This window comes from Teleopsis dalmanni, chromosome X (genome assembly GCF_002237135.1).
Source record: "Teleopsis dalmanni isolate 2A chromosome X, ASM223713v2, whole genome shotgun sequence".
Classification (NCBI taxonomy): Eukaryota; Metazoa; Arthropoda; class Insecta; order Diptera; family Diopsidae; genus Teleopsis; species Teleopsis dalmanni.
The window spans coordinates 26,251,790-26,277,079 of record NC_051848.1 but is presented as its reverse complement, the minus strand read 5'-3'; the positions used below and the strand labels follow the sequence as shown (position 1 = coordinate 26,277,079).

The following is a 25,290-nucleotide window of genomic DNA, read 5'->3' as shown; positions in this document are numbered from 1 at the left end:
AAGCCCATTTTAATTTATATCTGAGCACATTTGTGGGAAAATACTTTGCTCTTTAAACAAAGTTATATTGGAGTTGTGAAACTTATGTGTGTTAATTAAAAATTTTTATGCCGAAAGTAAAATAAAAAAGTTTTATTTTTAATAACAGCACTCCGTATAATAGAAAAAGTTTTATAAGTTTTAATTTTAATGTATATTAATTTAAAAATATTTGCATGAAATTTTGTATGTGTACATACGATAAGCCTTTTTAAAAATTTATTTAAATTTTTTTGTGACAACAGTTTTCTCTCTGATGGTTTGCTAGACGCATCACAGATAATGTTTATACTACACTGAAACCGATATAGCGTAGCCCACTTAATTATAGTCACTTATATGATACTCGGAAAAGTGTGTTGAATATGTGATGTACACGTCCGCATTTAACCAGTACTGTAATTTTTAAGTGTGTCATAATAAAGTGAATTTAAACAGTGAATTAAGTATTCATATAAACACGGTCTCAGAGGTGATAATTCTGGTAGCTAGACTCATATATTTAGTTAGTTTTTACGTTTAAGAATAAAAAAAGCAAAAGAAGAAAACATTTATACTTATGGTATGATTTCTCATTTTAAGTAGAATACTTTTTATGAATCTACTTCTTCCAGGTGCCTTGTCCGTTTGAACGTTGGTTAACATGATTGCGATTTTGACTTTATCTGCAGCCTCTCGAATAAGTGAACTTGTACTTTTATTCAACCATTGACATAAATTTTTCGGCCATGATTTATTTCGTCTCCCAGGACCATTTCTGGCTTCAATTCTGCCTTTAATGATTAATTTCAATAGTCCGTAATTTTCCGGTTGTCACGGAATATGACCAAAAAAACTCCAACTTTTCATGAATGACATTTATTTTTAAGATGAGTTTTAATAATTTGTAATTTTTTTAAAATACATAATATAACTTATATAGTCGTATCAAAATTGTGCTAATTTTCATATTTATTGTCCATTTTTTATTCAATTCAATCACTGTCAAAAACCATTGCTTTCAGTGAAAGTTAGTGTTAGTTAGATAGAAATGACGTACGACTAAGACAAACTATAAGTTATATTTGCTACAGTCAAGTGATTATTAATTTTTATTCACTTGATATTATGTGAAAGATTTGTGGTCTCTATAGGACGGTGTCACAAACCACAGATTACACAATGCGTTTGGTTTCATAGCTTTGTTGCACAAGAAATGACATATTCTTAAGCACGTAGGCAGGTAAGTGAAGTAGAGGGCGGAACGAATTCTCCTCAATAACCTAAGAATCCGTTTTGATTCCGCATTCCTCATTGTAGTAAGTAGAAAAATGGTTATGACGAAAGCGTTGCTAAATGCAAATATCTGGCCCATGCTAATACTGGAAATATCACTGAGTGTGTAAGAGGCATCCAATACACACACAATATAAGCATTTACATATCTTTAATGTAATAGAGATATTATAAACCTGTAATTATCAAAATATTTTTAAAGTGTTATAAAAATAGTATTTAGTTCCCACATGGAATGCCACACAAACAAAAAAAGTGTTTAACCGCAAATGTCAGCTTTTAATAAAAAAAAGCCACTGCGGTTTTTTTTTTGTCCCTGCAGATACGAAGTCACAAATTTAGTGAGTCCTGCACCCAACCATATTGATATGAACCCATAAATCGATATGCAGCCACTGTCATATCAACTATGTACGTATGTATGTAGTTTTGATTTTATTGACAATGACTTGTCTATCACAATGTGTTATAAGCGCAAGGATGTAACATTGAGTAAAGTCGTTGGCTGTTGAAGGATAATCTAGCTCAGCACAAATGTGGGTTGTAATCTGATTAAAGCGTGATTAATTTTAATCTAAGAATGAATATGTAGCGAGCAGAGCGAACACATATGTATGACATACTACCAGAGATAAAAAAGTTTAACTATGGTATATTACGAAATAATCATTTTTCATAAAGTTTTGTATATAAAGATATTGATTTAGATATTAATAAATTAAGTTGTTATATTTGTAAATGATGTAAATAAATATTCGTATAAACGCAAGTATAAGTCTTAAGAATTTTAATTTATAGTTTTCAGCCTTTAATCACCTTATGTATTGTATCTTTTATTATACGAAAAGTGGTCTTTCTGTTTAAGTATAAATACTTATTTAATAGAATTTTTTAAAAAAAAAGGGCACCATTAATTGCAGATATCACTCTCATATACGTTTCCGGCCATAAGTACGTTGAAGAGATTAAAAAAGCAGATCATTCAGAACGTTTTCATGCGTATATGTTCCCCTGAACACAGCTAATTCCACTAAGAGAAGTTAGCTAATAATAGCTAACTTAGTTAATAATTAGTTACGTAGTATCGATTTGGTCCCAGTTAATAAATCCTCAATTCTTTGTGATATTATTTAAAAGTCATTTATAAATATAAACTATTTCAATTGAACTGACTTTCATACAATAAGACACAATATCTTGAGGAGTTATTAGTACTGATTGAGTCTATACTGCCTGGCAAATGACAGCTCTTTTCGAACACTAGTGTATAGAAAGGTTTGAAGGAAAAATGCTCTTTTTATTCAACACTTAATGTGGTAACATCGGAAAGGCGAACAGGAGTTAATCACGCATTTTAATTGTGACTCTCCAGCTTTGGCAAGAAGAGAAATTGATTTTTAGTGGAGTACTTCCCTGACAGTCTCTCAGACTGTAAAACATCAGTAAACACAAACAATCTGTTGAAATAGTCAGAGAATCGAATGGATGGATTTAGTTTATCTTAAGAGTTTATTTATGAAGAATCTAATCTTTAAAATGGAAAATTAATATGCTTATAGTATATAAATAACAAACTTTTTTTATATGTCTATTATACTGGTATGAAATAGGAACCAACAAACAAATTTAGTAGGCTTTGAATTACCAAAAATAAAAAATTTTATTAACGAATTAAAGTAAACTTTATGTTTCATAAATAAAAATTTTCTGTAGTAGATAAGTTTACCAAATCCGTCCGTTGAAGTCAGAATGCGTCATTAATATAAGTCATTTTTTGGAAGCGCAGAAGATCGTAGAGTCAAACTAAAATATCTACGATCAACTTTAATTCCTTTAATTAGTGTCTAGCTGAAATACGTTGATTGTAAGTACCACAATTAGTAATTTCTTTATTATTTAATAATATTTTCAAAATTTAATATTAATGTGGAATCAAATATTTATTGACAGATTTGATAAAGATAAGAATATTGAAACCTAAAATGCAAATCTTTTTATATAATTTTTTTAAAAAATCTAGAGTCTTCATATTCATTAAAACTTGCACAAGTAAATTATATCAAAAAATTTTAACTTATAAAACCTTAGTTTTTATATAAATTGTATTTAGTAACAACAGATTCATAACATGGACGTCGTCAAAAAGCGAGACAGGGGAGCTATTGAAAGTAATTCGCTTTAAAAGAATTAAGAAAGAAAAATAAAAGTTGATTAAAATCTCATTTAAATTGCTGTGCAATAACAGCCTGCTTATAAACATCTCACCTTACAGACGATCTATTACATTAGGTGGACCATTCATCCATTGCCTTTCTTTTCATTATAAAATATCATGCAAAACATCGTCATGACCATTGAATATTTCTTCAGAAGACAATGGTGGAGGGCGCATTTGACTATGCTCATGGTATAAATAAATAAATTGTATTCTGTTTTATTGTATTTTATAAAAAAGCTATATCTTAAGTTTTCAAAAAGAAATAAGTCAACTTAGTCGGACATAGTAATTTGAGCAGTTGCTATTATCGTTTATCGTCTAGTTTAGTTATTTGTTTCCATGTTTAGAAGGGTGCTTAACAATTAATTAGATGATTCGAATTAAAAACGATGGTCTCGAAAGTTGAAGGATTCAGTGGATGTTAAACTTACTAATTTTGCCTCGATTTTTTGTTTTTCTAAAACTATAAATTTTATCACTGACCGTAGCTTTGTCCTGTACTATGGACTCTTCAGAGGAGTTGGGTTGATTTGTATTTATTAACCGTGGATGACACTGTGCAGTCAAAATCAGGTGTGGAACGTTTACTCTAAACCACTGTCGGTAGATATTTGCTTTATATGTACAATCTTGCTGAAACATTTACTCTCTCACCGAAATATCTGGTTTGCTCATGACTTTAGACAACTCCACCTTTTCAATTTCTTTCCATATACATTCGCATTTACTCTGTTGCGTCTATTGAAAAACAAGAACGAAAAGCGATCATCATTTGAAACCATTTGTGGTGCCACTACTGCTGCATTCAAGTTCTATTACTCTCCAATTTCTTTATAGAGCAAAAGCAAATTCTTCTGCGGTAATTGTGAGTTTAAGAAATACTGGATTCAGTATTTCGAAAAATTTAAAAGTCATTATGGTTTAAAGTCAGAAATATTTATTAATACAATTTATTTATAAATTTTTATTGGTTAGGAAATCTGTATATAAATACATACAATATACAAAATTAATGAAAGTTTTTTGAAATTCCTTTTATTTTAAGGTTCTGTGGTAAACCCCATTATTTCCTAAAATTACTACATTTGAAATCCCTTGCCTCCAAAGCTTTAACTTTCTTTATTGATTATGGCCTCAATGAAACAGCAAAATTCTTCCTTGGCAAAAGCGATTATGATCATACCTAAAAGTGCAGTTGATTCACATACGATAGGAAAATATTCAATTTTCCGTGATCTCTTACTTAATAATTATTCGAAATCACTAAGTGTTTTGAAGGCATTGGTTAACAGATTGGCAGCAACGAAAGCTCAAAATAGAGGAAATGAGAAGACATTCACATTCGTCATCAACGTGGAGACGTTTCTCTGCTTGATGCTACGTGACGCCATACAATCACCAACCGTAGAACAGTTACTGTCAAAATTAAGCTTTGAGGAAAAGTATATCAAAAACCACGACAAAATAAAAAAAGAAGATATGGTTGTGAAATTAAAAAGTTCTCATTTAAATGGTGAAGAGAATCTTGAAATATTGTTGGAATTTCAAAAAAATCCATTGAAAAGACTTGAAGCTGGTGCCACAGATAAAGATGCTGACGATTGCATGGAGATAATTGAGGAGGCAAATACTCTTCCTATTATAGTTGATTCAAATGTGGCTATGTCAAGTACTACGAACTCACAATATATTGGTGGGGCCAGAAAAAAAATTCCAAGAAATATTACCAAAAATGATTTCCCTAATATGGACAGCTTTCAAAAACTTCGTAAACGATATAAACAAAATTTGGACGCGTTTACAGGAGCAGAAGTGCCAAATTGCACATACAGCTGTTCTGAAAAACCATGCCATAGCAAAGGAAAGGCTCCTGACTGTAACGTTAAAGACGAAGAAAGCCATGGTAGAAGTAACGAATATAGTTATTATGGTTACGATTTACCTGAATCAGCTTCCTTGTTTGTTGATCATCACTATTTAAGAAGTAATTGCTTTAATCATTATAGAAGCGAAACTGATAAGTATAATGATGCTCTTAATGAATATCGTCACTCAGATGTTTATAAAGCTTACCATGGTATTGAAAATAGTAGTGCCAATAATGCAGATGTAGGACACGACTATTATTTTTACGATGGTGATGATCAGGAAGGCGATGATTTAAGTGAAAAAAGTCGACGCTGGAAAAATTTATTGTTCAAACTTAAAGTCGAAGCCATTAGAGAACGTAAAATGGCCGAACGCTTTTCTGACTTTTATGATTTTATTGATTAAATTTACTAAAAAAATTAAAATAAAATAATTTACGGACAACAAATTTAATTTATTTGAAAGATTTTACTTATAATTTCAATTAAGCTTTAAAATAATTTAATTAAAATAGAAAAATTATTGCAGTATTCATTCCTCTCAGTATAAGTAAATAAAGATTGGGTTTTTTACACAAGTACAAATTGTATAGATTTTTTATTTTCTTGAATGTCGATTATGTTGTGAAAAAAATTGGTAAAAGATATATTGGGTTATATTCCGATTTATTTCAATTTTTTTTATTATCAATAGAGATATTATTGAATTTTTTATAGAATATATAGAAAGCAGTTAAATTGTTTAAAACCAGAACTTTCTTAGGCTAAATGTTGGAAATATGTTTGCTGTAAAAATTTCATTAATAATAGTACATAATATATTTATGTACTAATTTATGAGGAAAATAATTTAGCGTTAAGTAAAGCACTGATTTCATAAAAACCTTACCACAACTGAATAAAACTACCAGCTAACACTATAAGTTCTATGAGAATGTAATTCCGGTTTAGCAGAGCCACATAAAGTTCTCTTAAAATATAATAGATTTTAAATACTACTGAACTACAAACCCCAAATTTCATTTTTAATTAATTAAAGTTTTGGCTGACCTTACATTGAATACTTAGCATGAGTGGCCTTTACTGAAATATATCTAGTATATAATTTTTCGAAAATAGTTTTTTACACTGCAAGTAGCACGTATTGAGCTTATATCCATTCAGATTTGAAACTTAGGGTCAGTGTTGATTAGGGGTAACTGACCCGAAGAAGTATATGATTTTCTTATGAAAATTTAAAAAAAATTACTTCTGTTGTTTTAAAATGTAAACATAGTTGATCTTTAGAATCAAGGCTATAAAATAATTTACCGATCGGTAGAGTATGTCGGAAAGACGTTTCTATTTTTTAATGGAAATATTTTTTAATAATTGTAAAATATAATTTTTTTTATTTGTTGGTAATCATATTAATTTAAGTAAAAGTTTTTTAAATTAACAATTGTGCGAACTCATTTAGAAATATCTAACGGATAGCAATATCAAGAAATTATGTTTATTAAAGTTCTAAATATTTTATATATGTTTTTCATAAAAAAGTGTTAAATGTTTTGAAATCATTTCTCTTCTTCCTTTCTTTAGTCAAATGTTTAATTGCAGCTTTAATATTATTCTGGTATAGTATTCCATTATCAACAGTGTTTAAAATGTTTCAGGTCAACGTGTACATCACAAATTTAGAAAGCATTCCCTAAAATTTAGAAAACTATTGTCTGTTTACTCAACTTTCTTCTACTTACATTTACAGCATGCATGAAATTTTTCATCAAAACCAGACAAATAATGAAAGATATATCAACCAACAAACCAACAATATTCTTTCCCCAACAAGTATACTCCATAGACTTAAATTGAACTTAACACATTTTAGTTTTTCTAAAACCTATTTATAATATTATAAAATAGAATATATATTAAATATTTTCATTTATTAGTAAAATCCGTTGCTATTATTTGAATCTTGTGAAAATAAAAAGTATCAACTGAAGATATAGTTGTGAAGTATTATATGATTGTATGGTATATATTTTATTTAAAATTTATAAAGCGAATAATAATTATTAGTTAAAAATAATATGTTTTCCAAAAAGACTCTTTTTTGTCAATAGAATAAATATAAAGAAAACAAAAATTTTTCTCAAAATATATTTTATACACATGTAATATATCCACTACATTTTTAATGTGCTTATGATTTACAATTCTCAATTAGTATAAATTCTATTTCAATAAAACTGAATGCAGAGTAAGCACAATTTATTTTATTTTAATATATGTGAAACATTACTACGAACTTGTCTTTTTCTAGTTTTTTTATCTTTCAAAATATGAATGAATTGATTAAATTCCCACAAAATAAAATTGTATATATAATCACTTAATTCTTAGCTTAGCATATTCTGCATAAGCCTACATGTACCTGATTTTAATATATATCTAAAAAGTAAAAAATAAAATTTTTTTATAAAATCTTTTTGAAATAGTTCTTAAAAATAGATATTAGTTATTAATGGTTTAAATCAGGGCCAGATACCACTTAAATGGGAGGGCCGCAGAAACAAATATACACCATGTACCATATATATATATATATATATATATGTACCATATAATATATACCATGTTCCTTTTTTTTGAAGAAGAAAAAATACGGTGATAATTATTCATTTGAATTCAGTTTTTTGGGATACCATAAAAATATGACAATGTGATTTTATCAAAATATATCAAAGGAAATTTGCGTATTTGTGGTAGATTAGAAACATGTTGCCGGCCGCATATATATTAGTCGGGAACTGCATGTGGCCCCTGGGCCGAGTTTTGGATAGCCCCAATTTAAATAATATTGTAATAAAAAATACTAGTTTAGACATTATAAAAAATTGTGATATATTTTAATATTTATATGTTAATTATATATATATTTATTCACGAAAAAATATATATATTAATTATTTTCTTTTGTATAATGAAACATTACATATGCAATCCCATGCAACGCTTGCATCTCATTTAAAACACAAAAGCAAATAATTCATCATACGCCACGTAAACTGAATTGTAATATTTATTTAAATAATTTTTTTATTAGTGCGACTGCCACACAAATTACAATGCTCGCATTTAGTGAGATTGCACATTGTGACGTCACAAATGTATGTGCGTGCATGTGAGCGTTTGTGAACATGAGTTGATTGGGTCATGTTTACGGCACAAATGGCATTTGTGTTTACTTTGTATGCGCCCTTGAGTGACTTTCTACTCATATATGCAAAACTGCTCAAATGCCTGTTAATATGTGTTTTTGCTAGTGTTGGTGTTGGTGTGTATATGCAGTGTGTCTGCACTGATAACGCTTGCAAAATGCCTAGTAATCAATTTCATGCCACTGTAGTTTGCAGTTCGCAGTTTGCAATTTAAATTTTTTCTCTACCCCGCCGTCCCCTTTTTTTTTGTTTTTGTTGTGTTGCCTCATTTGCATAATTTGCTTGCATTACTGTTGATTGCCTACTTTGCATGTGTTTATTGCCGCGAATATAAATGAACGCATGCTTTTGTGTGAGTTTTTTAAAAACGAGTCTGCTGACTTCTTCCTGCTACACTCTTTACACTCTCTGCACGCTAGCACTGTTGAGCAGCATTTCGTAAGAAACCTCTAGGAAGAAGGCTGAAATCGTAGTGTTAGCAAAAAAACAAACCATTTATGCAAAAACATGTTTGACAATATTTTTTTAAAAGGATCAAGATAGCATAGTTCGGTTATTAGTTGAAACTGTAAACCACTGTAAACCACTGTAAACCACTTATGTGAATATATGGAATAATGATTACTTTTCCCTCACAGTTCCCATTCCATTTAACTTTTTTTAACATTAAAAATGTTTGTACAAAAGTTTTTCTCACAAATTTTTTGTGAAATTATTAATTCGTTTTTAGTGCAACTTTATTCACATTTTTTTTGATATGTCGGATTTTTTTTAATGCTGTAGCTGGCACTTTGGTGGCTATCTTTAATATATATAGCATACCAAAATATGTATCTTTGGTTTATGGTATACGATTTAACTTGTAATTTATGGATTTTTTGTATGCATGAGTGATGTATTATAAGGGCATACTTTCTAACTGCTGTAGCTGGCACTTTGGTGGCTATCTTTAATATATGCGGCACACTAAAATATATATCTTTGGCTTATGGTATACGATTCAACTTGTAATTTGTGAACTTTATGTATGCATAAATTATGTATTATAAGCGCTTTCTAACAGAAAATAATTAAATTAAAATTAACTCAGTGGAGAGTTTTTGATTGATAACAAAAAAATATCCAAAAGTAAGAGCAATATATAATAAAAACATTTTTAATGTCTACATTGTTTGGTTTTGAAAATGATGTTTGAAGTTTTCCTTATATAAAAAACTATCTCTCAAATTTATATCTACTATTTAAATCAAACTACTTAAGAAACCGTTTACTATGGATACTATGGTATCTAAAACTGTAAATCAAATAAAAAGACTTTGTTCATAAATAGATAGTTTTAGAAAATTGTTACCATAAAATTGTTTGGAACAGTCAACTTTTATGAAACTATTTCAGAAACTACATCCAGAATTTTTAATTTTTATAATTTCTCAGGCAGTCTCTCACGAATGTTTCTAAGATTGTAATCATTTTTAAATTACTGGCATCTAACAACAGCTTTAAATATTTCAATACAATATACACTAAAGTAAAGTTTCGATTCTGAGGGCAGCTGTTCAGTAACTTTTGGGTTTCTTATACTCGGAATATAACGATTTGTTTATACTCCAAACAGAACGATTATAATCAATGGTATTTAGAGATAGTAAAGTAAAAGTTAAGTAAAAGTGATAAGATATATATATTATTATATATTGTAATATTGCTGATAACAAATCTTTATTTAATAATATTGTTAAAATTAAATAAATATTAAGAAAAAAGATTTTAGGGAATAAAAATAAAAGTATCATAGATAGTACTAACTTCTTATTAAAGATTAATTCAAAAGCCAATTACTTTTTATCTTTTAAGATAAAAAAATTTTATTTTTTTTAACATTTTTTTTGTTTCAATATATTATTATTTAATTATATTAAATAATATAACATTATTTAATTAAAATGTCGTGCTCCTTAAATTTATTGGTTATTATCAAGTACGAAGTCCAAATTAATTTTGTTCCCAATAAAATAGTTCTGACATCTAAAAATCAGTTAAAAAAATTTTTTATTAAAACTTTGAATAAAAATAATTTTATTTATAATTTTATATAATTTTTCATAATTGATTGTTTTAATAAAAAGAATTGAAGTGGTTTTATATGCATGTATTCCTTTCAATATATGAAAAAACTTAGAGTCTTGTTCTCTTTGAAACGCATAAGAAATGAATAATAAATGGATAAAAAATGGAAAAGGGGGTGCAAGAAAAATTTTACTTCAATGCATGAAGCAATAAAAGGAACAGAGACTCTTCATGGGTCCTATTTTCTTTACTAATTGTTACTTCGAAGACATTTTTGAGAAGGATCGCAATGCTGCACCCATACTTTACACTATAAAGTCACTTTGATACGGTCTATGACATATATACTATATAATGTAGGCGATGATAGTAAATGTTGATGAAATGCTTTGTGGTAGCGTAGTTTTTATTAGCAGGTTTGAAGAAGCACTATTTATTATCCATTGTACTTTTACTTTAAGACTATTGTTTCTGTTTGTCTTATGCAAAGTTTAATAACTTAAGTTTTAAGAAGATGATTCAGATCTGAGGACAGTTTTTGCTTAGTCTAATAAAGTGATAAATAATAGTTCAGTCAAGGCGTAGAAAGAGGTTATGAAGAAACGTCGCAGTTAAGAGAGAGTTAAAGTGTTTAACTGCACGGACTCAACTAGCCTCGAGAAAATAATATATATGTATATATATATGTATTTTAATATATATATATATAAACATTTTTTTTTGCTTACCTTATTACTTTTATTTGTTTTACCTTATTATTCACTTTCTATACATAAACATTTTTATCCGTAAAACATATTGATATATATATATATAATATATATGTGTTGATTTTTGCATGTGTTCTTGCCGGGGAGTAAATTCACATTATTCACAAAATCTTGTACTCGAAAATTTTTGACGTTATGTACTTAAAGTATAAAACACGGCACCAGTGCTATAGAAATAAAAATAATAATATTATAACAAGAAGTTTGTTGCCTTTAGAAAGAGATCTGGATTTTCAAAAATTCTAACTTACTATCATTTATTAGTAATTACTGTAATTGAATTGATGATGATTACTGTTGGTTCTTACTCGAACTTGAGTAGAATTTGGCAAACAGTTTTCAATTCATCAGACATTGGAAAAGCCAATATTTTTTCCAATAACTTAGACAAATCCTGGTATTTTTGGTAGTTTTTTTTCCATTGACATTTTTCATTATTGAGAAGTTGGAAGTGGTGTTCATAGTTCATCGTTGATGTATTGAAAGGCAATTGGTAACGTAAGCTGGTTCTCTTAAATATAATATATTTAATTGCCATACATAACATGTGTTCGAGTCCCAAATGGTAAGCTCCAAACATTATATTTTCTAAAACTGATATGTCAACATCAAAGAAACTATAGTCCCAAGCTGGTATAGAATAAGTATGGATATTATTTTTGATGTCTAAACGATGCTGAGTACACCATAGCTTGATGGAATTCATAGTATATGAGGTAAGCCAGTTGACATTAATTTCTATATAATCACATCCACGTTGAAAATTGGCATGAACCAATTGGTTTATAACGGTAGAGTACTTGAAATGGTTAAAATAACAGTGGATGATTTTTTTATCAGCGGTATAAAAATAAAGTGACTTGAGATACATGGTTTTAGTATTTTAGTATGAGATATTAATATATCTATGTGCGGAGGTTACAAAACTTCACGGTAATATGGTTTATAGCTGAAATATAAAAATATTTGATATTATTATGTGATATAATAGTCTGAAATCACATAATTGGTTAAATTATCAAAACAACGAATTACTTCGATGCAAGTAAAACTTACTCAACGAACAACTTCTTAAAGACACTACAAATATTCTTATCCCAGGTAGAACTCTCTAGACTAAACTCGTTTAAAAGCAGCTGAATAATTTTGTAAACGATCAGTTGAAAACAAAATTTATATATTTTTTTGATATATATAAAAAAAAATTTTTTTTAAATAATAAATGAAAACTAGATTTTTTTCTGTTTGATTGAAAGGAAACTTTAAAAATTTCAACCTGACTGATAGACATCTAGTAAGCATATTCTGCATTATTTGTAAACGTCAGTGCATTTGATAATAAGAAAGTGTTGCCATAGTTTCTTTCACTCTGACAGATAAAAAATAATTTATTATATTTTCGTAAAAGCTGAAAGCATTGACCGTCGCTTTTATTTTTTGTTAAACTTAAAATGAGTTTTCGAACCATACGATTTATTACTTCAAATAATAAAGTGTTTTACTGTAACTAAAGTCATTTCGGATGTAATTCAAAACATGATAATACTATCGATTAGTAGAGGTAAGAGATATGTGGAAAGCGAACTCAATGGTATTGCCTCCGGTACGCTTTCGGCAATAAAAAATGGTGCGTCAAACAATTATCACTCTACTTCTATACAGGTCTGGAGTGTCAAGTTTTTTTGCCACTGACATCAAGACGTTAGGAGATTTTTTCTTGGTGCGGTGCGCTTAGGTCTTCATCATAAAATATTTCAGGACATAAATTTTTTTTTCAGGAAACCATATAATAATCGAACAAGTAGCAGAATCTCCACAGGCTCACACAAGATCTTAACCTAGTCGTATATCCTACCAGTGTATTCTTACACTGCAATATTTCTTGACATTGAAATAAAAGCCTTTGATAAAGTATGAGATAAAGTTCTGTTATACAAACTAATACACTTTTAAAAAATCTTCACCATTTATACAAATCTTATTTACTTTCATTATCATTTAATTCGTATATTTATATATAGCAAAGAAATTTGTTACATTTCGTCAAATTTGACTTTAAGTACTTTAAGATACAAGTGGGAGTTCCACAAAGTACTGCTCTTAATTCGTCTTAATATATAATTTATTTATTTTTTATAATATTTTAATATATAATTAATTATTATTTTAAAAATAATCTATATTTATTTTAATAATAATTTTATTTTTTTACGGTGTAATTGATTTATAATTAAATAATAAACTTTTTAAAAAATTTTTATTTGTTTTTAAAAAATTTTATTTTAACCGATAATTCGACTATAATCTATAATCATACCAAGTACTACAGCAGGGTACTACAGCAGGGTACTACATCAGGGTACCCTAATAATGACTGTAGATTATAGTCGAAATATCGGTTAAAATAAAATCTTTTACAAATAAAATTTTTTTAAAAAGTTTATTATTTAACTATTGACTAATTAGCCCGCAAAAAAAAAATAATTATTAAAAAAATTTTTTGGTTTACATTAAATTAGTTAAATAAATTATTATAAATAAATAAATTATTATATAATAAACAATAAATATATTATATTTATTTTATATATTCAAATAGTTACTTTTTAATGTCTACTGACGATACTACAATTATACACAAAGCGATTACTTAACTAAGCTTACTTAATCTTAGTTAATAATAATAGGTTAAGATTTGAAGTAATCGGTGACAATATAAAGAGATAAAGTTAATGAAACTTTAAGTTAGACTTCGGTTAGAGGTAAACATTTGCGTTTGAAAAATTTATATGTAACCCAGTCCTAGATAATGCTATGAGATAAGTAACACAATGTCAACATATTATGAATTGAATAATAGTACTGTTATGAATAAAATGTATATTCTTCTATAATTCGAATTATCAAAAGGCTTACGAGTATTTAATATTAAGATTAAATTAAATTAATAAAAAAATGAAGTTTAAAGTTTCTGTATCAGAGTTACTTTAACTTGTACTTTGAGATTTCACTAATAGGCCAAAGCGTATATCTTATGGATCCAATCTCTAAACTCTTAAACTTTCTGCATAGTTTTCTCTGTAAGTCCGATATTATTTTTTTGTTGATTACAAAATATACCTACTTTAGCATAACCAATACTCTAACAATTTCCCATAATTTTGTAAAATGATACACTTAACATAATCCGATATATAATGCATTGAATGATAGTTCTGTTTGACTTAAGTCACTAAAATAGTGTTGCCAATAAATCAGGACATACAGAATGGGTAACGAGTATTCATAGAAGATCAAATTTTCTGTTTAAGTGCTAACACATATTATCGAGAAAGGAAGAACTTTTGTTATTCAAATAATTTAATATTCATAATACGAAAAAATATAACAATAACGGGTATCCTTCACAAATTTCAGCTTTGCTAATATGATTATTAATGTATGATTTAGAGATGAACTTTATTACAATATACTTACATAAATTACCTACATTACACGTATTATCATTTGTAACGAAAGTAAAAATGAAGAAAAAAATTTATTTGAACAGTGACTTCAATTGAAATGCGAACAACGTCAACGGTATTACTAGCAAAAGCCATGGCAATGACAATGAAAATGTTAAGAACGTAATAAAAATAATAGAAAGAAGTCAGGACATTTTAACATTGACACAAACAATTACTTAAAGTCCTTACTCGGGACATAGATATGAAATATTTTTCATTGCTTGTAAATTTACATATTTTTCTCCTTTCTCTGTTCATTTCACTTCATTGCGACATATTAAATTCAAGGAATGCGGACAAAATGAAAACAAATCTACAAAAAAAAAAAAAAATTCGCATAATAACGCTTAAGTCAGCAATTTGTATACAAAATCAAAATTTGAACAAAAACCAAACGGAAAACAATGAAAAATATTCTCTTGTTCGAAACCGAAGTTGTTAAAGTTGTTTAGAATGAAAAGTGCGCACCCACTTGTTATCCAAAATAACAACAACAAAAAAGGAGCAAAATCACCAGCACCACCACCAACAGCAACAGCAACAGCAACAATAACAATAACGACGAGGACGAGGACACCGACGAGGATATCAACAATGTATCGAGTTACATGCAGGATATACGCCAAACGCAAGATTTATTAAATTTTTGTTTGCGAGTTTGCGAGTTTGCGAGTATTCAGTGTATAAAACCAAACCAAAAACCGCAAAAGTTGCTCCATCGACTAACAAGACAGGATACCGAATTCCGCTTTTGTGTCAAAATGTGGCATACTTTCAGGGTACCACATAGCGTATGTGTGACCTAAATAAGTTATGACTTCCATACAGAAAATAATTTTACTTTTTATTAATACAATATGTTCACGTAATTTCACCAGTAACTCCCTTCGTTTGTGTCGGTATAGGTATCGACATATAAGTCTGGTCTCATTTCACCACTCAGAGACTACTGTGAACCTACTGGAGTGTAGGTGCTCGACGGTACTTTAAACAAAGCGAAAATATTTTTAAACAATATTTAATATGCGAATTACATTCAATTGTGTGGATATGGTGAGTGGTGAGGCAAACATTTTGGAAATTACGGCATGACAATGCAGAAGTTTGTGGCTTCTTTTAAGGCGTTAATAGGTGGTTGTGTACTTTTGTCTACGTGTTTTACATTTTTATTAATCGTACGCACTTGCCATGGAGTTCAGCGCCCACCGTTCGCCAGTACGCAAGCCTCTCTAATATGCACAGCAAATTAAATTTGCATTTCGATTTACGCGATATTCACGAAATGATTTAAGATTTAATTTGTTTGCTTAAAGTGATTTCAATGGATAAAGTTTAGGATACAACACACTCCTTCCCAGAATGAAGCGTGCTGATTGATGCGTGAAAATTGTTTACAATCTCATAGTAGTCATTTATATGGATATGGAAACTTTACTTTAAAGGTCTATTAAGGACTTTGCTTCAGGCTCGGTTGCGGTTTTGAAGAATATGAAATAGTTTGGTACTCTCGATTTGGTTATTTCCATCTATTTATTAGATTGCTACACATTAAAGCCGTGTGTGCATTAACTACACAATTACACATTATAATTCTAAGAATAGTAATGGGATCTGTGGTTACTGTTACTTGTTTGTGTGGGAAAATTAAAGCTATTGCTTTTACTTATCAAACTACAACTAACCTTCAGAAATATATATTCTAAGTTTAAAGTAATAGTTAATTGATTTAAAATGTTCTAGTGATAACCATCATTTGAAAATTTTAATAGCATTGCAACCAGCCAAGCTTTTCTATATTTCATGACATTTATTAGAACTTCCCACAATTATAATACTTAAGACTTCTATTTATTTTATGACTAATTTTTTTAGTTTTATTTTATTTATTTACTTTATTATATTTTTGCGACTATTTTTTACTTATTTTATTTTTTATATTTTTTTAAGTATTTATTTATTTATTCATTGATTATTCAGTATATTTATTTAAATATTTTTATGTATTTATTCATTCATTTATTCATTGATTCATTTATTTTTATTTAATTATTTATGTGTTTATTTATTTATTTGTTTTTTATTCTTTATTTTTTATTATATATTTTCATTCTTTATTTTTATATTTCCTATTTTTTTTTCTATATTTTTGAGTATTATTATTTTTTATGTATTTTGTGATTATTATTTATTTACATATTATTTATTTTGTAATTATTATTTATTGTTAATAGTTCTTTATGTGTTTTGAATTTTAAACCAGTTGGATTAATTTGTTTGTTTTTATTTAGTGTAGTTTTCCATCAAAAGGAAGAGAAAAGTGTTAGGGCTAAGTATTGCATACGTTTTTTTTGCCAGTGACTAATCATCACTGTGGCCGGGTATTGTTATTAAACAATATTCCGGGGGCATGGTCACACAACCATGTGTGTAGTTGTGAGGGCATATCGGTGTCCAGTTTCGATGTCCAGCTACAGTTTCATTAACGCAGCTGGAGGTTTCGGACAAACAATAATAATATGCAATGTTTGATTTTGATATTATTATGAGATTTTAGTGAACCTTTTTTATGATTAAATCATTCTTATTGGAGACTTTTCTTTACAGACCTTATAAGTTCTCACTATTTGGAAAGGAGTGAAGAAGAGGAACTTACAAGTAAACTGTGATATCTCGCTTGTGGGTTGTGAACTATGTCAAGGATTTATGTAAGATTATCATTATTTTTTTAATATCTACACTAAAAAATATATGTTCTAACCAATACTAGTTAAATTAAGTTGATAATTTTGTTAGTTTGTTAGAGGAATTTTGTAAAGAAAATTATATGTTGAAATCTAGTCGCCATCATAACACCCATCTGGTTTCCACATCATAGGAACCTTAATGAATAACTAGATATTTTATTTACGAATGAATCTCTAAGGCTGCCTTCTTATGTTCCTTTGAAGATCATTATTAAGTTGTAATATGCAGAAGTCACTTGCAACTTATAAGTAATTTTACGATGAGTAAGGTCAACATATAATAAAATCAAGTGCTAAAAATTATTTAGAAAGTCTCTGTTAATACTACATGGTTTATTACTGTCCTTTCAGCATCATGGAATGCGAAAAGTAATTACTTAAAAATATATTATTTATTATAATTTAAAGCTTTTCAAATATATTAATTTATTATTCCTCTCCTGAGTAGTTATGCAATGTGCTTTAAATAATCGATTTTTGTTAAAATTAAATCAGGTGCTTACTATCTGACCTATTAAAAAATGTACTGAATAAAATATTCTGATAAGAATCCTATGCCACGTGCAATATGTCATTATCATAACATGTGTCACAGTCCTCAAATAGACATGAATAAAAAAATATCTACGTGACGATAGAACACAGAAAATAAAATCAAACATTTTATTTACTGATTAAAAAAGAAAGAACCCTCCAGTATGCAAAAAAAGATTATTTTATAGTGCTTGAAGTATAAGATTTTAAATAGAGGGGCGCTTACATATATGAAAATTTACATATATGTAGAAAATAATCTTTGTTTATGTATGTATATATGTACACATGAATTCATAAAATTTATAAGAAAAATATATATCTTATTTATTTTTTTTTTGTTAAAATTGGATGTAATTTAATATAAATAATTCATTTTAATTTAGTTCAAAAATAATCTGTATATTTTCTTTAATTTTTTTACAGTTGACGTAAAAAACCGTCTTATATTAAATTCATAATTTTTTTTTTGATAATATGAATTACACTCTAAATCAAAATATTAAAAATAATTCTAGAAATAATCTCAACCCTAAAGTTTCAGTTTTATAATAAAATTTCGGAAGGAATCCAAATTTTCGAAATTATTTCTTCTTAAAAAATTATTGCTAATATTAAGGCTTTAATATAAATAATTTTGATTGTTTATATTGTTTACAAAATATTTGAGCAGTTATCATTATATAAAAAAATTTAAAGTCTCTGTTATTAACAGAGCCTGAGATATGGCTCCATGGTAAGGATAGGAAATAACAGGGTACTAGCTCCCATTTGAGCAGAGCACTGCGACCATGATTGATCTTTTGTGCTACACGTTAGATATAGGAAATAACATGATAATCTTATAAGTTTATATACATAAAATAAATTTTAGCCAATTAGGACGTAATGAGGTCAAAATCTGTTTCATTTATAAAACAAACATCCATATCAACAATTATATATGTTTTAAATAAAATCCTCTTTAAAAGCGTAATGGATAGTATGAATAAAATAAAGATAACAAAATTATATATCAATATTAAAAATGAATTACTAGAACTCTACCACTGTAACATAACCTTAGTAAGGTTTTTATAAGTAAAATATCAAACATCACAATATCACATTTATGCTAACTAAAAGCATTAATTATCATCTAACAAATTTTAAGTTTTAATAAAAAAAATCTAATTTAATGAGAGTAATAATTAAATTTTAAAATATTTATTTATTTATATTTTCATATATTGAATTATTTTAATAACAGAGCAGTTTATAAACAGCTTCTTTCTTTTTCAAATATTTTTTATTTTAAAATAATCAATAAAAATGTTAGTTTGATGCTTAGTAATAATATAAAACAAGTTGAGTAAGGTTTATGAAGTTTATAAAATTTATAAATATATTAATTGATATTACAGAAAAATTAACAGATAATATTAAATGCATTTTTAACGTCCATTCCGGCGGAAGAAACTAAATTCTTAATAAAAACTATTGTCTTCAATAGATAGGCATTTTTTAATAGAAGTAAAACAAAATAAAAAAACTAATTATTAATTAATAATTAGTTGAATTTTTAGTTGGAGTTAATAATAAATAAATTTCTTTTAAAAGAAAAATATAAAAAATAAAAAATAAAATTATTTATTTGCAATATATTATAACAATTACCGTCAGAGAAAATTCATTATAGAGAGTTGACACAACACTTACCTAAAAATAAAAAGAAAGCTTTTTAATTCATACGGTATTTTTAAATTCTTGAATATATTATATATATATAGATAAAATAGAAAATTTGTAATACAAATTATTTCGTTTCAATTGATTTGTATTTATCTTATTTACAATTTAAATATTGTATTTTTAATATGCTTATATACAACCTTAAAATTATTTTTAATTGTTTTATTTATTTTATTTTAAATCTAATTCTGTTAAATTAAATCTATTTTTTTTATTTTTTTCTTATCTTATTATTAATAGTTTTATTTTTCTGAAAAAAAGTTCAAGTGCTATTAACTTAAATTTTTTATTATTTTTTTTTATCTTATTATTAATATTTATTTCTCTGAAAAAATATTGAAGTTCTATGAACTTGAATTTATTTTTCCTTATTATTTTTTATCTTATTATTAATAGTTTTATTTTTCAAAAAAAATGTTTAAACCCTATGAACTTAAATTTATTTTTGTTTCATTTCTTGTCTTTTTTTTTCATTAAAACTTTTTATTTTGTTTTTAATAGCTCAGTTTATCACATTGGCCGGAACTGTAGCAGGAATGGGCACTCAAGATATTTGATTGCACTTTTATGGAAGTGGAGCTTTTAAATGAATCATAAAGAAAATATTAAAATAGTGAGTATAATCGTTACTGTAGACTTCGACCTAGCCAAAAGGGAAATATATCGCATAGCGCTTCCCCACTAAAATTTTAGCCCTTTAAATGTTATGTATCAAAGGCGTAGCAGTGAGATTGAGTATTTGCGGCAATAGTGTACAACAATTGAAATCAAATTCATGATTTTTTAATATTTTTTTAATAATGCCATTAGAATAGTTTTAAATTCTTTTATAGCAATAACTTTATTTTTGATTGAACAGTATATTTATCTTCAACTAGTAGTCCCTCCTCGTTGACTTAGTCACTGTCTACGCCCATGATTACAGTCAACTTACTATTTACGGCTATAAAATAGCGCAGAAATTTTTTTTTAAAAATATCTTTTTATTAACTAAACTAGAGACTGCTTTTTATTTACGTTGCAGGCAAGTTTAGAAATTAAACAAATTTATAGGCTTTAAATACATAATATTTTAATGATGTCATATAAGAGTGATAGCTTTTCAAAGACCAAGCTATGTTAATATTTTCTCTTGATTTTGGTAAAACTTGTTAATTAACATTTCTACAATATATTTTTAATTTAAATTGTTTAAAATACTTCAAACACTTCGGAAGTGTTACTTTGTGAACATACAATCAGAGAGATAACTATGGGATGATCTAACTCACTAGCTACTACATTCAAAGAAAACCAGAAGGTTGCTATGTTATAAAGGAAAGATCTGTAAATTCCATTTATTTTGCATACAATCCCCTTGCAGCTTACTATACTCGTACATATACGTCAAAGAAGTTGAAATCTGTCATCGATAGGAAGATATCTGATTTCCTTAGCGGTAGTAGTCGAAGAAATAGAAGTAAGCAAAATTTTATAATTTTTAATTATTTGAATTTTTGGCTGACCATATAGAAATACAGTACCAAGGGTTTCTAGAACTGCGAGTACCAAGGGTTGAACTCGTACTCATAACTTGAAATTTGAAAAAAGTTTCGTCGACAAAAAGTAAAATCAAAGTAAATATTTACGATGTATAATGTTAATAGGAAATGTTAATAGGTTAGAGATAACTATAGTTATGTCTCTTTGAACCATAACTTACTGAAAAGATAACATGTGTATTCCCACGAGTAGATTCATTTTGTGATTCATAAGTTTTGGTAATTTTTGGTTTTAAAGTAAAACAAGAAATTAAAAATATATATTTCCTTTGGTTAAGTACTTTTATTTACCGATGTACACTTGATTTCTATTTGTCATTTCTTAGCTATCAGCAAATTTTGGTGAAAGTTTTCAAAAAGTTGCAAAACAAACAAATTCTTGATGTTTCGGCACAGTTTCCATGTCGCCACTACCAAAACTGAAATGGAAAACCACAAAAACCGAAGCTTTCAATTTTAATTGAATACCAAGGTCCAGTGTTTGAGTTTGTAATTGAAAAGCATTGAAACATTTCCAAAATAATTGATTACACACTCCGTGTTCATTGCCAAAATTCATTAAACCTTGTTTACTTTTCATAAAAACACCAAACTGTTGTCCAATTTTATTAAAATTTATTTTATTTATAGATGGGAACTGAAAGTATAAAAAAAGTTCATAAAAATTTTGTCAGTTCAAAGTTAAGTCATAAGACTGGAAACGTGAGAATACAACACGGGAGCTACACTACAAGTAGGATTAATAAGCTTATAAGGCCCTCAGCAGACGAAGATAATGTAAAAGTGGTTAAATCCAAATATCTTAGTAAAGCAGTAAGACTGAGTGTTAGAAGAATGCAAAAAACTAAATCTAGAACTACCACTCCGAGAACTTGGTGGATTGAAGAGTTGCAAGCTGATATGGAGGTACGTATCGGAAACTGAATATATGTTACAGAAAGTAGAGTATTATGGATGATTTTTTGTTGAATATAAACTGAAGTTAACCCTAAGCTATTTTACTGAAAGAGAAGATTGGTAATTACTGATATATGATCAGTTCAAAAACTTTGGTATATATTTAAGTTGTTCTCCGTTTAGTTTTTCCAAAAATAGACGTAGTTAAAATACACTTGTAATTTTTGCTTTGATATATTAATAAAATAACTTTTGCTGTGATGTATTATAATTATATATAAAATTAATACATATTAATATTATTATTAGTTAGTATTAATATATTAATATATATTATTAATATATATTAAATAATTAATATATATTACGATATATATTATTATTATCTAATAGTTATTAGAATTAATAATTATAATTATATTAGTATTTAAATATATAGTTTGTTTACAATTATTATTAATTCCGATTGAGGAAAGTATTTTTTTTAACAAGAACTTGGAGTTTATTCACAAGAATTACCGAATAATTTAATGTCAACCATTTTTTAGACTTGCGACGAATTGAGATAGAATTTATTTATTGAAATATGCATTAAATAGATAAAGCTTAGTAAATCACTCTAACGCCAAATAGAAGGCACAACAGATCATAAGGTGCCAATTTAGGTATCGGAAAACTGCGACCATAATTGATATTAGTGGAGTATATGGGGTGAAGATGGAATATTTTATGCACCATCAAACAGGCTACCAACGGAATGGTGTGCCCGACTTCCTAACATTAATATCAATAATATGTACTATAGTATACGGACTAGAATACCCTCTTTTTGGGTAACTTTAATCGCCCTCGGAACCGCTTTCGTATTACTTCGAGGAGGGTCTCTTTTATGTTATTTCAAGTCATGCTATTTTAGTTTTCGATCTGCGACCAGACCTCTTCTTTTCCACTCTATTTTTTTAGTGTCTACACTATTTTTTAACCTTGTTTCTGCTTCTCCTTTCTGAGTCTAATTTCTTCGCTTTTAAGACTTGAATCACATATGACTTTATCGTTCGCCACCACTCTGGGTTCGCTCTCATTTTTTTCACTATATTTTCTTGATTTATTGGTTTTATTTATGTTATTATCTCTTCCTTAAATGTGAGCCATATATTATAGTAAAAGAACGTGTGCTCTGCATCATCATAGTCTTTTTCGCCATAAATGCAGTCAGGTAGTTCCGCCTTTCCCATGCAGTGGTTTTTAACTTTTGTTTTTAATAGTAATAATAATATTAATAATGAATAGATTTTATAAATATGACATATATATTAAATGTTTATGTATAACATATAACATCTGCGCGTATAATTTTTATAATTTTATAGTCTTTCAATAAAATAATTAAAATATATAGGGTTCTAATCTAATCACTTATTAGATATTATTTTTAATAAACTGCCGTTTATTTGATTTACTGAATGATGAATCTAGTTTCATTAATAATGTAAATTAATGAAAAAAATTGTATTTCAAAAATATTTTTAAACATAATAAAAATGATTTGAAATGACATTTTGACAAATCATGTTTTTATGTCACGTTCTCAAATACTTTGTGTATATGTGTATTCAATTTTAGAATAATTAGAACTCTTGTATAGTACATCACATCATTGCAGTTGATTAAAAGCAGAAATCGATTATTGTTCATATTTTCCAAAACTACACATGAAAGGAAAACGTGGTTCATTTCAATGGTATTGTTTTGGAAGAACATCGAGTTATTGCGGGCGTAAGTGGGTGGACATATTGACATAGTAGAATCAAATAATCAAGCTGAATTCATTACATTTTACTAAATAAATTCGTTTTGTAATCATTTACTCTTAGCATTCATAGGGTATTGGGATCAAGTTTAATCCATTTTTGCTGAAAACTTTTTGTTTGTTTTTTGGTGATCAACGTTTCTGGTTTTTAATATTTTATGTCATATCTTTTCTAAGTGAAAATTTAAAGACTATGTGAATGTTGTAAGACTCTAAACAAATTTATTTAATGTAAAATTATTTTAGGTGTGCTATCCAGTTTTTGTTATATGAGGTTCTTCGAAAAAATTAAAGACGAAAAAAGGAAACGTAAGTTTTTATAATGTTCAGAAAAAATAACTTGGAAATGATTTTTCGGTGACCAATATAATTAAAATAATTTGGTTCCTTTACTCTAACTAAGAACGACGATACATATGTCATCTATGTTAATAGTGGTAGGCTATAGAGTATTATTCTATACTTGCACCTTATAACTCTTGAAAACAGCGCTAGTCGACTTAATCGCACTTTTAATAAGGATAGCATGTCGACAATTGACAATTTTGAATGTAATGTTATATTTTCACTAAAAGTTTGAACTTTAATATATATTAAAGCACTGACTTAAATTCCAATTAACAGCAATTAAAGTCGTGGAAGAAGGAAATCGAAAAACAAACACTTCGTATGTGGATAAATGGATCGTATGTGATCATAAATTACAGCATTCGTATACAAGGATTGAATAGTTTTAAGCTAGAAGGCAAATTTATGTAAACCCAATATCTCCGACAGACGACTATCAACTCATTTACGTATTCTTTATTTTTCAATATATTTGTAAGTAGCTCCAACGGATTTTTTTTTAGAATTCAAGCATAATACTTACTTATATTAAAATATTTTAAAGTAAAGAAATAGTATCCATCTACCGAAGTATTGTCGTATATATATGTATATGTGCATATGCGTTGGATTTCAGAAAAACCCAGGCTTATTTTTCTCTTCCTTAAGTTAAAAGTATAAAATTTATCATTAATTCAAAAACAATTTTTAGACTTTGAAGGATATACTTATAATATTATTTGAATGTCAAATA

The 25,290-nt window shown here is 27.5% G+C and overlaps 1 protein-coding gene and 2 long non-coding RNA genes across 3 annotated transcripts; 2 read left to right on the top strand and 1 right to left on the bottom strand.

Annotated features, from left to right (window-relative positions):
- Positions 1–3,014: 3,014 nt before the first annotated feature.
- LOC119689271 lies at positions 3,015–5,834 on the top strand. Its single transcript, XM_038104064.1, has 2 exons — positions 3,015–3,178; positions 4,578–5,834. The coding sequence occupies exon 2, from the start codon at positions 4,661–4,663 to the stop codon at positions 5,804–5,806; it is 1,146 nt and encodes a 381-aa protein (XP_037959992.1). The 5' UTR covers positions 3,015–3,178; positions 4,578–4,660; the 3' UTR covers positions 5,807–5,834.
- A 5,644-nt stretch (positions 5,835–11,478) lies between these two features.
- LOC119662301 lies at positions 11,479–12,590 on the bottom strand. Its single transcript, XR_005250752.1, has 3 exons — positions 12,500–12,590; positions 11,695–12,392; positions 11,479–11,610 (listed from the first exon to the last, which is right to left on the bottom strand). It is a non-coding gene; the product is annotated as an uncharacterized LOC119662301 (long non-coding RNA).
- A 249-nt stretch (positions 12,591–12,839) lies between these two features.
- On the top strand, positions 12,840–22,592 carry LOC119690073. Its single transcript, XR_005253543.1, has 4 exons — positions 12,840–13,004; positions 17,557–17,657; positions 20,463–20,574; positions 21,829–22,592. It is a non-coding gene; the product is annotated as an uncharacterized LOC119690073 (long non-coding RNA).
- Positions 22,593–25,290: the final 2,698 nt, after the last annotated feature.

Excerpts from the sequence above, each read along its gene's own strand:
- LOC119689271 (XM_038104064.1), top strand. The coding sequence starts at position 4,661 with ATGGCCTCAATGAAACAGCAAAATTCTTCCTTGGCAAAAGCGATTATG.